A 17,412-nucleotide genomic window follows, 5' to 3' on the forward strand; every position below is an offset into this window, starting at 1 on the left:
TTCAGTTAGAAGTTTATGTTTTATTGTAATTTGTATGGAGCTTTATTGGCAGAAGGCACCATAACACTTCTGACTATAACAACATCTCTTGATAGCAACTCACAAATTCCACACAAATGTCCTTGTCCATTTATTAACAAAACAAAGCAAACAAAAGAAAGGAACGTAGTCCGTATAGTCAAACGCACATCACATGTTAAGGAGTGCTGGGCAGAAGGAAACTTGTATTATAAATGAAAATAGAGAAACTAGTTGGATGCAATTGTTAGTGACAAATGTATGTCGAGAGGAGTCTGCCCTGTAGAGACATCTCTTATCCACCATAGAGCCCTGTAGAGACATCTCTTATCCACCATAGAGCCCTGTAGAGAGATCTCTTATCCACCATAGAGCCCTGTAGAGACATCTCTTATCCACCATAGAGCTCTGTAGAGACATCTCTTATCCACCATAGAGCTCTGTAGAGACATCTCTTATCCACCATAGAGCCCTGGAGAGACATCTCTTATCCACCGTAGAGCCCTGTAGAGACATCTCTTATCCACCATAGAGCCCTGTAGAGACATCTCTTATCCACCATAGAGCTCTGTAGAGACATCTCTTATCCACCATAGAGCCCTGTAGAGACATCTCTTATCCACCATAGAGCTCTGTAGAGACATCTCTTATCCACCATAGAGCCCTGTAGAGACATCTCTTATCCACCATAGAGCTCTGTAGAGACATCTCTTATCCACCATAGAGCCCTGTAGAGACATCTCTTATCCACCATAGAGCCCTGTAGAGAGATCTCTTATCCACCATAGAGCCCTGTAGAGACATCTCTTATCCACCATAGAGCCCTGTAGAGACATCTCTTATCCACCATTGAGCTCTGTAGAGACATCTCTTATCCACCATAGAGCCCTGTAGAGAGATCTCTTATCCACCATAGTGCCCTGTAGAGACATCTCTTATCCACCATAGAGCTCTGTAGAGACATCTCTTATCCACCATAGAGCCCTGTAGAGACATTATCCACCATAGAGCCCTGTAGAGACATCTCTTATCCACCATAGAGCCCTGTAGAGACATCTCTTATCCACCATAGAGCCCTGTAGAGACATCTCTTATCCACCATAGAGACCTGTAGAGACATTATCCACCATAGAGCCCTGTAGAGAGATCTCTTATCCACCATAGAGCCCTGTAGAGACATCTCTTATCCACCATAGAGCCCTGTAGAGACATCTCTTATCCACCATAGAGCCCTGTAGAGACATCTCTTATCCACCATAGAGCCCTGTAGAGACATCTCTTATCCACCATAGAGCCCTGTAGAGACATCTCTTATCCACCATAGAGCTCTGTAGAGACATCTCTTATCCACCATAGAGCCCTGTAGAGACATCTCTTATCCACCATAGAGCCCTGTAGAGACATCTCTTATCCACCATAGAGCCCTGTAGAGACATCTCTTATCCACCATAGAGCCCTGTAGAGACATCTCTTATCCACCATAGAGCTCTGTAGAGACATCTCTTATCCACCATAGAGCCCTGTAGAGAGATCTCTTATCCACCATAGAGCCCTGTAGAGAGATCTCTTATCCACCATAGAGCCCTGTAGAGACATTATCCACCATAGAGCCCTGTAGAGACATCTCTTATCCACCATAGAGCCCTGTAGAGACATATCTTATCCACCAAAGAGCCCTGTAGAGACATCTCTTATCCACCATAGAGCCCTGTAGAGACATCTCTTATCCACCATAGAGCCCTGTAGAGACATCTCTTATCCACCATAGAGCCCTGTAGAGACATCTCTTATCCACCATAGAGCCCTGTAGAGACATTATCCACCATAGAGCCCTGTAGAGACATCTCTTATCCACCATAGAGCCCTGTAGAGACATCTCTTATCCACCATAGAGCCCTGTAGAGACATCTCTTATCCACCATAGAGACCTGTAGAGACATTATCCACCATAGAGCCCTGTAGAGAGATCTCTTATCCACCATAGAGCCCTGTAGAGACATCTCTTATCCACCATAGAGCCCTGTAGAGACATCTCTTATCCACCATAGAGCCCTGTAGAGACATCTCTTATCCACCATAGAGCCCTGTAGAGACATCTCTTATCCACCATAGAGCCCTGTAGAGACATCTCTTATCCACCATAGAGCTCTGTAGAGACATCTCTTATCCACCATAGAGCCCTGTAGAGACATCTCTTATCCACCATAGAGCCCTGTAGAGACATCTCTTATCCACCATAGAGCCCTGTAGAGACATCTCTTATCCACCATAGAGCCCTGTAGAGACATCTCTTATCCACCATAGAGCTCTGTAGAGACATCTCTTATCCACCATAGAGCCCTGTAGAGAGATCTCTTATCCACCATAGAGCCCTGTAGAGAGATCTCTTATCCACCATAGAGCCCTGTAGAGACATTATCCACCATAGAGCCCTGTAGAGACATCTCTTATCCACCATAGAGCCCTGTAGAGACATATCTTATCCACCAAAGAGCCCTGTAGAGACATCTCTTATCCACCATAGAGGCCTGTAGAGACATCTCTTATCCACCATAGAGCCCTGTAGAGACATCTCTTATCCACCATAGAGCCCTGTAGAGACATCTCTTATCCACCATAGAGCTCTGTAGAGACATCTCTTATCCACCATAGAGCCCTGTAGAGACATCTCTTATCCACCATAGAGCCCTGTAGAGACATCTCTTATCCACCATAGAGCCCTGTAGAGACATCTCTTATCCACCATAGAGCCCTGTAGAGACATCTCTTATCCACCATAGAGCTCTGTAGAGACATCTCTTATCCACCATAGAGCCCTGTAGAGACATCTCTTATCCACCATAGAGCTCTGTAGAGACATCTCTTATCCACCATAGAGCCCTGTAGAGACATCTCTTATCCACCATAGAGCTCTGTAGAGACATCTCTTATCCACCAAAGAGCCCTGTAGAGACATCTCTTATCCACCATAGAGCCCTGTAGAGACATCTCTTATCCACCATAGAGCCCTGTAGAGACATCTCTTATCCACCATAGAGCCCTGTAGAGACATCTCTTATCCACCATAGAGCCCTGTAGAGACATCTCTTATCCACCATAGAGCCCTGTAGAGACATCTCTTATCCACCATAGAGCTCTGTAGAGACATCTCTTATCCACCATAGAGCCCTGTAGAGACATCTCTTATCCACCATAGAGCCCTGTAGAGACATCTCTTATCCACCATAGAGCCCTGTAGAGACATCTCTTATCCACCATAGAGCCCTGTAGAGACATCTCTTATCCACCATAGAGCCCTGTAGAGAGATCTCTTATCCACCATAGAGCCCTGTAGAGACATCTCTTATCCACCATAGAGCCCTGTAGAGACATCTCTTATCCACCATAGAGCTCTATAGAGACATCTCTTATCCACCATAGAGCTCTGTAGAGAGATCTCTTATCCACCATAGAGCCCTGTAGAGACATATCTTATCCACCATAGAGCCCTGTAGAGAGATCTCTTATCCACCATAGAGCTCTGTAGAGACATCTCTTATCCACCAAAGAGCCCTGTAGAGACATCTCTTATCCACCATAGAGCCCTGTAGAGACATCTCTTATCCACCATAGAGCCCTGTAGAGACATCTCTTATCCACCATAGAGCCCTGTAGAGACATCTCTTATCCACCATAGAGCCCTGTAGAGACATCTCTTATCCACCATAGAGCTCTGTAGAGACATCTCTTATCCACCATAGAGCTCTGTAGAGACATTTCTTATCCACCATAGAGCCCTGTAGAGACATCTCTTATCCACCATAGAGCCCTGTAGAGACATCTCTTATCCACCATAGAGCCCTGTAGAGACATCTCTTATCCACCATAGAGCTCTGTAGAGACATCTCTTATCCACCATAGAGACCTGTAGAGACATCTCTTATCCACCATAGAGCTCTGTAGAGACATTTCTTATCCACCATAGAGCTCTGTAGTGACATCTCTTATCCACCATAGAGCTCTGTAGAGACATCTCTTATCCACCATAGAGACCTGTAGAGACATCTCTTATCCACCATAGAGCTCTGTAGAGACATTTCTTATCCACCATAGAGCCCTGTAGAGACATCTCTTATCCACCATAGAGCCCTGTAGAGACATCTCTTATCCACCATAGAGCTCTGTAGAGACATCTCTTATCCACCATAGAGCTCTGTAGAGACATCTCTTATCCACCATAGAGCCCTGTAGAGACATCTCTTATCCACCATAGAGCCCTGTAGAGACATCTCTTATCCACCATAGAGCTCTGTAGAGACATTTCTTATCCACCATAGAGCTCTGTAGAGACATCTCTTATCCACCATAGAGCCCTGTAGAGACATCTCTTATCCACCATAGAGCCCTGTAGAGAGATCTCTTATCCACCATAGAGCTCTGTAGAGACATCTCTTATCCACCATAGAGCTCTGTAGAGACATCTCTTATCCACCATAGAGCTCTGTAGAGACATCTCTTATCCACCATAGAGCCCTGTAGAGACATCTCTTATCCACCATAGAGCCCTGTAGAGACATCTCTTATCCACCATAGAGCCCTGTAGAGACATCTCTTATCCACCATAGAGCCCTGTAGAGACATCTCTTATCCACCATAGAGCCCTGTAGAGACATCTCTTATCCACCATAGAGCTCTGTAGAGACATCTCTTATCCACCATAGAGCCCTGTAGAGACATCTCTTATCCACCATAGAGCTCTGTAGAGACATCTCTTATCCACCATAGAGCTCTGTAGAGACATCTCTTATCCACCATAGAGCCCTGTAGAGACATCTCTTATCCACCATAGAGCCCTGTAGAGACATCTCTTATCCACCATAGAGCCCTGTAGAGACATCTCTTATCCACCATAGAGCCCTGTAGAGACATCTCTTATCCACCATAGAGCTCTGTAGAGACATCTCTTATCCACCATAGAGCCCTGTAGAGACATCTCTTATCCACCATAGAGCCCTGTAGAGACATCTCTTATCCACCATAGAGCCCTGTAGAGACATCTCTTATCCACCATAGAGCTCTGTAGAGACATCTCTTATCCACCATAGAGCCCTGTAGAGACATCTCTTATCCACCATAGAGCCCTGTAGAGACATCTCTTATCCACCATAGAGCCCTGTAGAGACATCTCTTATCCACCATAGAGCTCTGTAGAGACATCTCTTATCCACCATAGAGCCCTGTAGAGACATCTCTTATCCACCATAGAGCCCTGTAGAGACATCTCTTATCCACCATAGAGCTCTGTAGAGACATCTCTTATCCACCATAGAGCTCTGTAGAGACATATCTTATCCACCATAGAGCCCTGTAGAGACATCTCTTATCCACCATAGAGCCCTGTAGAGACATCTCTTATCCACCATAGAGCTCTGTAGAGACATCTCTTATCCACCATAGAGCCCTGTAGAGACATCTCTTATCCACCATAGAGCCCTGTAGAGACATCTCTTATCCACCATAGAGCTCTGTAGAGACATCTCTTATCCACCATAGAGCTCTATAGAGACATCTCTTATCCACCATAGAGCTCTGTAGAGACATCTCTTATCCACCATAGAGCTCTGTAGAGACATCTCTTATCCACCATAGAGCCCTGTAGAGACATCTCTTATCCACCATAGAGCCCTGTAGAGACATCTCTTAACCACCATAGAGCTCTGTAGAGACATCTCTTATCCACCATAGAGCCCTGTAGAGACATTTCTTATCCACCATAGAGCCCTGTAGAGACATCTCTTATCCACCATAGAGCTCTGTAGAGACATCTCTTATCCACCATAGAGCCCTGTAGAGACATCTCTTATCCACCATAGAGCTCTGTAGAGACATCTCTTATCCACCATAGAGCCCTGTAGAGACATCTCTTATCCACCATAGAGCCCTGTAGAGACATCTCTTATCCACCATAGAGCTCTGTAGAGACATCTCTTATCCACCATAGAGCTCTATAGAGACATCTCTTATCCACCATAGAGCTCTGTAGAGACATCTCTTATCCACCATAGAGCCCTGTAGAGACATCTCTTATCCACCATAGAGCTCTGTAGAGACATCTCTTATCCACCATAGAGCCCTGTAGAGACATATCTTATCCACCATAGAGCCCTGTAGAGACATTTCTTATCCACCATAGAGCTCTGTAGAGACATCTCTTATCCACCATAGAGCCCTGTAGAGACATTTGTTATCCACCATAGAGCCCTGTAGAGACATATCTTATCCACCAAAGAGCTTTGGGATTGGGTTACAGACTCCTCTTTGTGATTGTTGGTGCGTGGAGAGAGGAGTGAGGAGGCAGGGATGATACAGACAGGAACTGAATGGGAGAGGAGTGAGGAGGCAGGGAGGGTACAGACAGGGACTGAATGGGAGAGGAGTGAGGAGGCAGGGAGGGTACAGACAGGGACTGAATGAGAGAGGAGTGAGGAGGCAGGGAGGGTACAGACAGGGACTGAATGGGAGAGGAGTGAGGAGGCAGGGATGATACAGACAGGGACTGAATGGTTAAACCTTGAAGTCTAAAATGGTCACAGTCACAGTGTCCCTGGATCTTTACATATATCATCAGCCTTTATGTTTGATGGCAGAGGTAGGATTACCTCATCATCTGCCTTACATGTTTTTCATTAGAGGTGTTGTACTCTATTTTGGGTCTTGCAGTTCAAATGTGAATTACAATTAGCAGACATATCATTGGTAGCCAGAAAGCAGGGAGTGATAGAGAAAGGCCTTCCTTACCAATGAAATAGCTGACATGATGCAGTAGACAGTGTGTGATGCTGTGTTGTGGTCTATCATTCGTGTCTGTTCAGGTACGTTCCACTGAACCAGCAGCATTCAACAATTACCCTGCCCGGCAACAAAAGCTCTGCCTGCTGGCTAGCTGGGCACCTCCCTCTCACTGCCTGACGCCTGCTCTGCCTCCAGGGTTCCCATGGAAACCCTGAATCTTTTCCCAGGCAAAATGTAATTTAGTTGTGTCGATGGGGAAATTAGGCCTACAGCCTGCTTTTAGAAAAAGGCTGCCCCTTACCTAACTGTTTATTTACCAACGCACCCATTTTAGTTGTCCTAGACAGGGTCAGGAAACCAGGAGTGTGTCCATTAGTGCACATCGTAGCTAAACGTTTTGCAACTAAAAAAACATAAAATCCTCCAGCAAATGTTTAGAAAGTTCAAGCTCATTTACTGTATTTCTACACACTTTCAAAACTCTAAAATGCTTTTTGGAGAACAGCATAAACAAGCAAAAAATGACCCCAGACATTATCACATTGGTTTCTGTAGCTTCATTCACCTCAGTCTATCTACAAACACAAAGCCTATTAGCTATAATGTTAACCGCTACACATTAACTCAGCACCGGGATTTAAAACTCAAATGGAATACGTACAGAGGGATCTGTTAGCAGGAAAAGTATTTTTATTAATAAATGGTTAACAAATAAATTCGCTTTTTTGTTTTACAGCAATTCTTCTGCAATTCTACACATTTTCCCATGACTTATGCCAGGTTAATATATCAGTAAGTGACTAACAAAATAAAATGGGGGTCACCTGGAGGTCAGGGTCCCCGGGCACTTACCCTGCGGCCAAGTGTAGCTAGCTAGCTAGACTCATTTAGTGAATGTCAATGATTGACATATAGGCTTGCTGAATTCAAAATGGTAGAAACGTGGTGGCATACTTTCTCCTAGCTCGCCCACGAGGCTTATTTTACATGGTTAAGCACTCAGTGTAACAGAAGCCTCCATCCAGCCTCTCAATCCCACTGGTAGTAGTCTAGCTAGAACACATTTACAGTGTGTCACTGGAGGCATTTGTCTCTTCTCCTACTTCTATATCCTTCTAAGCCTGTAATGAATTGTGTACTGACTCTCTCTGTGTAATTATTTGGATTGTTCAATGAAACAGTCAGAGGCAAAGAGAGCCGTGTGTGTCACATGAGTCATGAGAATTTCAAGGTATCCCCAAAGCAGAAGCTAATCCCGGATTAAAATGGTGATATGTTTGAGCACTTCTGTCCAATCCCAGTGAGCAAAACTGGTTTTAAAGATATTATTTCAAAAGTAGAACTGGTTGAAATAACTCACACACACGTACAGAGGTGAGTAATGATATTTAACTACTGGGTTATTGACTGGTTATATTGAATGGATGTTCCTTAAAACTAAATAATTCAAACAAAGCTCTCAAATAGATATTACACACATAGCCTGTCCACGGCCATTGAATTATTCAGGGGTCATTTTATATCTTCTATGAAACAAAGACCCAGAATTAGCGTCTATTTGTATCTATATTTTGTATTTTATTGGCCAATAAAAAGTACTTATGCATTTTTTTTAAGGTGTAGTCTTGCATATAAGGAAGACCAACAGGGTTTAAAGACCAGAGTGATTGGCAAGGAGAGGAACAGTCGCCGCTCATGTCCTCAATTAAAGCGGGTATCCGTAATGGTCAAACTGCCGCGTACGTTTTGCAATATTACATCAACGAAAGAAGTTCCATCAGACAACGAACACTGTTTTTTTTTCTCCCCCCGTCGGACTTCATAGCACGCGGGATAGAACAGCAGCATATTTTGTCTTGACGTCAACTAAACAAAACCAATAGAAGGGCTTTGGGGCCGACTGTAGCGCTGTTTCCCCCGACTACGGATTCCATCTTTAACTACATCCTGTATCCTAATATTTGGATTGTTTGGACAGTGGTTCTAGGATCATCTCCCATGTATCATTGGTTAGGCCTAATTGTTGTTTACCACCAAGTGCTTATATTAGCATTAGCTGACCACCAACCAATGTAAATCAGTGTAGTCTACCCCAATACACAGTGGGTATACCAAACATTAGGTTCCCCCATTCATAATATCGAGATGCACCCCCTCCCCCCCCCCCTTTTGCCCTCAGAACAGCCTCAATTCATCTGGGCATGGACTCTACAAGGTGTCAAAAGCGTTCCACAGGGATACTGGCCCATGTTGATTCCAATGCTTCCCACAGTTGAGTTAAGTTGGCTGGATATCCTGTGGGTGGTGGACCATTCTTGATACACACAGGAAACTGTTGAGCATGAAAAACCCAGCAGCATTGCAGTTCTTGACAGACCTGGCACCGACTACCATACCCCCTACAAAAGCACTTAAATATTTTGTCTTACCCACCCTCTGAATGGCACACATACACAATCCACATCTGAATTGTTTCAAGGCTTAAAAATCCTTCTTTAACCTGTCTCCTCCCCTTCATCTACACCGATTTGAAGTGGATTTAACAGGGGACATCAATTATGGATCATAGCTTTCACCTGGATTTACCTGGTCAGTCTACGTCATGGAAAGAGTAGGTGTTCCTAATGTTTTGTATACTCAGTGTAGAACGCTTTAAAGATGTGCTGCAGTTGTATGAGTAGGCCTTTTGTATGTGTTGCAGTTCACATGCTCGTACCATCACTCATAGGGGCAGTGCATGATTTCTAATCTGCATGATTTGACCCTTCGCATTGTGTCATGTAGGTCAAGACATTTCCCACTCTGTCACCCTGACTTGCTGTTCTGTCACCAGTTTTAGCTTAGTTGTGTTTGTCACTCCGCCCTTTTCTCCAAGTTATTTTTTCCGTCCCCAGCGATTGCGAAGCATTTGAATGAAACCAATGCTTCACAGAGAAGGCATGTTAACCATCGACCCCAAAATGCCTCCAGAAATAGGGCTTGTTTTTGTAAGCGGATCTGTCAGACACTAAAGAACTGAGTATCTTCTCAGGGACATGGGGTGGTCTTTGTGCTGTGTAGAAGCACCTGTTATGTGGTTAGATTGAGACCAAGGAAGAAATATCATTACAGTCCCAGTAATGTCTTTACATTGAAAGGCATGCGGCAGGTAGCCTAGCGGTCAGAGCGTCGGGACACTAACCGAAATTCAGAGCCAAAAAAGTTAGAAAAAAATCTGCCGATGTGCCCTTGAGCAAGGTTAACCCTAATTTCTCCTGTAAGTCGCTCTGGATAAGAGCATCTGTTAAATGACGTAAATGTTAAAAAAGAAAGAAAATCCATCAAGATATAGAAGTCGTAATATCCTCCATTCCTAAGTACTACTTGACTGAGTAGCACACTGGTGAACTGTGCCTACAGTTTAGTCTAAAGTAAGATACCAGAGCTAGGTTTTCTTTTATTGTGGTTTTATTTGAATGGCTTCTACTGATTCTATATCGATTGAGTTATTGACTTCCCTATTTGTAATGTGGTAGATTAAGATGCACTCACACCTTCTGTTTCATTTATCACTGTTAGCCTTTAGCCGTTAGCCTTTAGCCGTTAGCCGTTAGCCTTTAACTGTTAGCCTATAGCCGTTAGCCGATAGCCTTTAGCTGATAGCCTTTAACTGTTAGCGTTTAGCTGTTGGCTGTTAGGCTTTGCTTCCTTCTGCTGAGACACTATTTCACCTACTGTGTCAAACTACTCCACACTCAAAGCCTCAAATGAAGCACAACACACACTGTCCTCTTCTGCACCTAACTGGCTGAGCTGACATGTAAAGGGTAGGCCTAAACCAAACTTGCTATATCCAACTGCATGTTCAATGTCTCCTCAAGGGCTTATGGTACAATGATTTTTTGGGGGGTGTGTCTGTAATTGATTGATTTGGGCTTACAGATTTACTCTAAAACATACCAGACCGCACTTCAATTGAATTTGAAAAGCACTTGCAAGGATAGTGATGTTGGCTGGTTCTGTGATGGTTGTCTTATGGTTGTCTGATGGATACTGAGGAGTCGTGAGAATGTGTCTGTCAGTGCCAGGCTTGTGAGGCATACAGTAGGGTAGTAATCGAGGAGGGACAGCTTTGGGTCCCGACATGCTTTCAAAGCCTGACCCTCTAATATTGTTGTAGTAGTGCACATCTACTGGTACACAATATGTTGATAGAGGATGTTCTGAATCCTGCACTAATACAGCCTCAGCCATTCACTGTGCTGTGCTGAGACATGGCTGAAGTGTCAGCCTGCATGTTCTCTGTCTCGTAAGGAGGAAGAATCTAAGAGGAAGGTCACATGCTGGCATTTGAATGCTGGTGAGGTCCTAGGGGCCTTGGAGACAAGACAACCTAATGTCTGTCTCTGTGGTGGAATCTTTATTTAGTTTGAGATATTAATATGGCTTTTTTGGGGATATTGGAAAGACTTCCAGAAATATACTTATTTTGCTTTCTGTGGTGAGGCACCCACTTTGCTAAATATTTCCTTTAAGAATTGCTGTCTAGAAAAGACAGCTGTGAATGCACAGTGCTAATTTGACAATAAAGACTGAGAATGTTGAGTAGCTGAGTATTTAAAGCCGTTAGAGCAGAGCTGTCCCTGTGGTATTCACGGTGAACATGAAGAAACTTTTTGTCACTTCACAGTCCCCTGAGGGCATAAGTCAATCTCACCTCCTAGACATCTATGAGTGAAGCATCTATAGCTTGTCATGCTGTCAGGAATATTACACCATATTATACTATATTACACTATATTACACCATATTATACTATATTGCACCATATTATACTATATTACACCATGTTATACTATATTACACTATATTATACTATGTTACACCATGTTATACTATATTACACCATATTATACTATATTACACCATGTTATACTATATTACACCATATTATACTATATTACACCATATTATACTATATTACATCATATTATACTATATTACACCATGTTATACTATATTACACCATGTTACACCATGTTATACTATATTACACCATATTATACTATATTACACCATGTTATACTATATTACACCATATCACACCATTACACAATATCACACCATATCAGGGGTAAGGGCGGCAGCGTAGCCTAGTGGTTAGAGCGTTGGACTAGTAACCATGGTACAAATCTGAAAATATAATTGAAAATAAGAATTTGTTCTTAACTGACTTGTCTAGTTAAATAAAGGTAAAAAAAAAAAAAGATTAAATCATACCATATTGTTATTCATACCCTTACATATCTTCGTCCATGTACTAAAAAAACATTTTGTCGATGTGGATTTTCCTTTATATCAATTGAAAGAAGTCACCGCCTCCAAGTATTGTAAAGGTGAAGCATGGAAGTTTCTCCACTTATGAGGAGTTAGCATTAGTGCTTTGAAATGTACTATGGTATTGTAAAGGTGAAGCATGGACGTTTCTCCACTTATGAGGAGTTAGCATTAGTGCTTTGAAATGTACTATGGTATTGTAAAGGTGAAGCATGGACGTTTCTCCACTTATGAGGAGTTAGCATTAGTGCTTTGAAATGTACTATGGTATTGTAAAGGTGAAGCATGGACGTTTCTCCACTTATGAGGAGTTAGCATTAGTGCTTTGAAATGTACTATGGTATTGTAAAGGTGAAGCATGGACGTTTCTCCACTTATGAGGAGTTAGCATTAGTGCTTTGAAATGTACTATGGTATTGTAAAGGTGAAGCATGGACGTTTCTCCACTTATGAGGAGTTAGCATTAGTGCTTTGAAATGTACTATGGTATTGTAAAGGTGAAGCATGGACGTTTCTCCACTTATGAGGAGTTAGCATTAGTGCTTTGAAATGTACTATGGTATTGTAAAGGTGAAGCATGGACGTTTCTCCACTTATGAGGAGTTAGCATTAGTGCTTTGAAATGTACTATGGTATTGTAAAGGTGAAGCATGGACGTTTCTCCACTTATGAGGAGTTAGCATTAGTGCTTTGAAATGTACTATGGTATTGTAAAGGTGAAGCATGGACGTTTCTCCACTTATGAGGAGTTAGCATTAGTGCTTTGAAATGTACTATGGTATTGTAAAGGTGAAGCATGGACGTTTCTCCACTTATGAGGAGTTAGCATTAGTGCTTTGAAATGTACTATGGTATTGTAAAGGTGAAGCATGGACGTTTCTCCACTTATGAGGAGTTAGCATTAGTGCTTTGAAATGTACTATAGATGCACTATGGTTGTATTTGTTCACTACATAATTCAATAGTTTAATTCTTGTTGTCGAAAGGAATGGAGAGTTTGGAATCAAGTCTGTCTGTGCCTGGACCAAAACCATGATGTGGATGCACATTCCCAATTTATCTGGTTTGACAGATAAATACCTCACATCTGGTGAACAGATAGTTAATTAGACACTTCTGTTTTCTCTCACCGTGTTATTATCATAGATCAGCGACACACATGTCTCCTGCCCATGTTTCCGAACATTCTGAAATATGCAATTATGATACCACGACGCCACAGCAAAGCACAACACAGAGAGAGACATTTTTTGGGGAGGGGTTGGGGTTAGTGTGCTTGTTTATAGTGTTTTAAATGACTGGCCCGCCCTCTTTTTAGGGTCATACTGTCACATTTCAAACAGTACCATTAGATAGGCGTGGTTCCTTTGAGAGTTCCACTACTGAACAAGCTTGCTAACAGTACGGTACTACACAGCACCGCATCCACCAGTAGTAGGAGATACAGGGGTTAGAGGTCAACAATAAGGACTTAGGGTGAATCTCAAACATATTTCCTCGATTCCTTGCATCCTCTCTCCTCAACCTCCTTCTCAAAACACATAGGATATTCTCCTCCAATCCGTTCTGAGAAGAAGGGTAGGAGAGGATGCAAGGAATCAAGGAATATGTTTGAGATTCACCCTATGTCCTTATTGTTGATCTCTAACCCTTGTGTCCTCCTCCACAGTGAACAGAGTATCTGCCAAGCCCGCGCCTCAGTCACGGAGACCTCTAACCCCTGTGTCCTCCTCCACAGTGAACAGAGTATCTGCCAAGCCCGTGCCTCAGTCACGGTGACCTCTAACCCCTGTGTCCTCCTCCACAGTGAACAGAGTATCTGCCAAGCCCGCGCCTCAGTCACGGCGACCTCTAACCCCTGTGTCCTCCTCCACAGTGAACAGAGTATCTGCCAAGCCCGCGCCTCAGTCACGGCGACCTCTAACCCCTGTGTCCTCCTCCACAGTGAACAGAGTATCTGCCAAGCCCGCGCCTCAGTCACGGCGACCTCTAACCCCTGTGTCCTCCTCCACAGTGAACAGAGTATCTGCCAAGCCCGCGCCTCAGTCACGGCGACCTCTAACCCCTGTGTCCTCCTCCACAGTGAACAGAGTATCTGCCAAGCCCGCGCCTCAGTCACGGTGACCTCTAACCCCTGTGTCCTCCTCCACAGTGAACAGAGTATCTGCCAAGCCCGCGCCTCAGTCATGGTGTACGACGACACCAGTAAGAAGTGGGTTCCAATCAAGCCGGGCCAGCAGGGCTTCAGCCGCATCAACATCTACCACAACACGGCCAACAACACCTTCCGCGTGGTCGGGGTCAAGCTACAGGACCAACAGGTAGAGGTACACATACGCACATGCACGCACCCGCACACGCAAACACACGCACACACACCAATTAACATTGTCCGAGGGAATTTGTCTGTTCTAGTAATGTTAGTCATTTCTATGGACGTACACATCTGATGTAGATCTGGTGGAAGACTTTTCACACTGCAAGCCTTTACAGACCTCCATCACACTGTCTTTAGTTATAGAGATCATCTCCACCACACTGTCTTTAGTTATAGAGATCATCTCCACCACACTGTCTTTAGTTATAGAGATCATCTCCACCACACTGTCTTTAGTTATAGAGATCATCTCCACCACACTGTCTTTAGTTATAGAGATCATCTCCATCACACTGTCTTTAGTTATATAGATCATCTCCACCACACTGTCTTTAGTTATAGAGATCATCTCCACCACACTGTCTTTAGTTATAGAGATCATCTCCACCACACTGTCTTTAGTTATAGAGATCATCTCCACCACACTGTCTTTAGTTATAGAGATCATCTCCACCACACTGTCTTTAGTTATAGAGATCATCTCCACCACACTGTCTTTAGTTATAGAGATCATCTCCACCACACTGTCTTTAGTTATAGAGATCATCTCCACCACACTGTCTTTAGTTATAGAGATCATCTCCACCACACTGTCTTTAGTTATAGAGATCATCTCCACCACACTGTCTTTAGTTATAGAGATCATCTCCACCACACTGTCTTTAGTTATAGAGATCATCTCCACCACACTGTCTTTAGTTATAGAGATCATCTCCACCACACTGTCTTTAGTTATATAGATCATCTCCACCACACTGTCTTTAGTTATAGAGATCATCTCCACCACACACATTCGTTACTAGTTATCTCTATAATTATGTAAGACATAGTTATCTCTATAGTTACGGTTCATTGAACTAAGCTGACCATAGTAATTGGTGAATAATGAATGAATGAGTAATTGGCTGTCTGTCTCTCAGGTGGTGATCAACTACTCCATAGTGAAGGGGCTGAAGTATAACCAGGCCACGCCCACCTTTCACCAGTGGCGCGATGCCAGGCAGGTTTACGGCCTCAACTTCGCCAGCAAAGAGGAGGCCACCACCTTCTCCACCGCCATGATGTTCGCTCTGAACACGCTCAGCTCGCAAGACGGAGGTGGGACCCTTTCCCATGTGGAAGTAATCATTCTGTCCATCTGTCTGACTGTCCGTCCACCCGTCTGTTCGTCCACCTGTCTGTTTATGTCACAGTCAGGTTTAGATGGACTGTAGCTAAAACTGATGTATACTAATTAGCAGTTAATCCTGGCACGTCAGCTACTAATTATCGGTCGAAGTGCAAATATTTTTATACAGTAATTTCAAACCTGTATAGCTCCCCTATAATTTAAGGATTGTTGGATTAACATAATATAGGTTGAACATGTTTAGGTTGAAACAAGAATAATGTATTTTCAGAAACGCTCTCAACCTGTTCAGTTTACACTTGGTCCAGCCAATGACATTAGGGCTGCAGTTGCCAGTCAGTCTGGTTGCTGGGTCGATCTCCACTGAGTTCTACCTCCCTCTGCTGGACATCAAGCTCTAGAGCGAAAACACGGCCAGACATACTGTATCTGTATGGCTCTGGGTGAAAGCTTTCAGCAGTGTGTATGGGAATGGAAAACAAACCATAGAACCCTGCCAGACTATAAACTCTGTGACCTAAGTTGTGTTCAGTAGGGCACATTGTAACAAAACATTTAAAATTGTTATGAAACAGAAAATGAAAAAAAACATTTCTTAATAGTTCAAATATAACCTCCCTATTTCACTTATTTATTTGTTAACCATTTACTGAACACAACCCAGGCTAGAGCCCAGGGTGCCAGACTTGGATACGTGGCCTGGCAATATATGAGGGCCGATTGCAGACACTTGTGACATTACTGTATGCCTGAAAGCGACACTATCAAAAACAACCATTACAGTTAACCCTTACAACCATTAACATTGCACTGCCAGGACAGACACTTGCACACATCAATGTAAAGACCTGTGGTTAGATGAGATGGATGGTGCAGTCTAGTTTATGGCGACATAACTAGACTGTATATGAAGCCTTACTCTTAAGAAATAGCACATGGGCCTCTCCTGTTACAAGTTGCTGCTACTTATAAGCTGTTGGGATGGGGAGTCCGGTGGCGGCCCCATTCCGTCCCCTAGCCTTCCTATTGGTGCACAGCCTGGCTAAAATACCCATGGAGCCAAACTGTCTCCAAATCTCACATGGCACTCTCCTTTTTTTGGTAAACCTTTTGGGGAACAAGAGGGGGCCATGTTGAAGGTGAACTGAGCTATGGGGCTCCACACGCAAACCCAAGGTGCTTCTTCTGTCCAGGGAATACAGTCGCAGGCATTTTACTGCTTTATACCTGCTACTGGGGTCCCATCTTGGATCACCCGGTTCGTGGCTAATGCTATTCCAGTAGCCTGGACAGCTGCCTGACTAGAAGCCATAGTTAGTACCACACAGTAATAGCTTGCTAAAGACACTTTAAGAACTGCAGAGAGGGTCTCACGATGAGTCTTACTCCAGAGATGTCACCAGCCACTGTCAGAAGGTGCACTTCTGCGAAGATCACCCTCAGTAAGTACTGTTCCCGTGATGACAGTTGATGCAGGGTAGGTGATAGAGGGAGGGGCTGGATCAGGGCTATTTACTGCATGATGCTGCGGCAGACAATGTGAGGCTGGTGGTATTTGGCAACACCTCTCTCACCTCTTTCATTGTAGGGCTAAAATAGGGAAGTGATGTTCTGGAAATCCCTATGTTGATGTTTAAGCTTAAGCTGTATGCGTTTCTGTTGACTGCCAATTAAAGATTTCCATTCAACACAAATGTGGCCTTAAGGGGCCCTAATTGGTCAAAATAGCTTTTATATTTCATATTTTGGGGCTACAGCCCCACGGGGTGTTAAGCTGTGGCTCCTGAGGTTTGAAATACTC

At 43.6% G+C, this 17,412-nt stretch overlaps 1 protein-coding gene across 1 annotated transcript in view; it reads left to right on the forward strand.

Annotated features, from left to right (window-relative positions):
* LOC129811325 (ena/VASP-like protein) overlaps window positions 1–17,412 on the forward strand; it is an 86,872-nt gene that overhangs the window by 45,560 nt on the left and 23,900 nt on the right. Inside the window, exons 2-3 of the mRNA XM_055862542.1 lie at window positions 14,258–14,432; window positions 15,403–15,580. Of these exons, the coding sequence (XP_055718517.1) occupies window positions 14,258–14,432; window positions 15,403–15,580 (353 nt within the window). The remainder of the gene's footprint in view (window positions 1–14,257; window positions 14,433–15,402; window positions 15,581–17,412) is intronic.

The sequence above is a fragment of the Salvelinus fontinalis genome, chromosome 15 (assembly GCF_029448725.1).
Source record: "Salvelinus fontinalis isolate EN_2023a chromosome 15, ASM2944872v1, whole genome shotgun sequence".
Lineage (NCBI taxonomy): Eukaryota > Metazoa > Chordata > Actinopteri > Salmoniformes > Salmonidae > Salvelinus > Salvelinus fontinalis.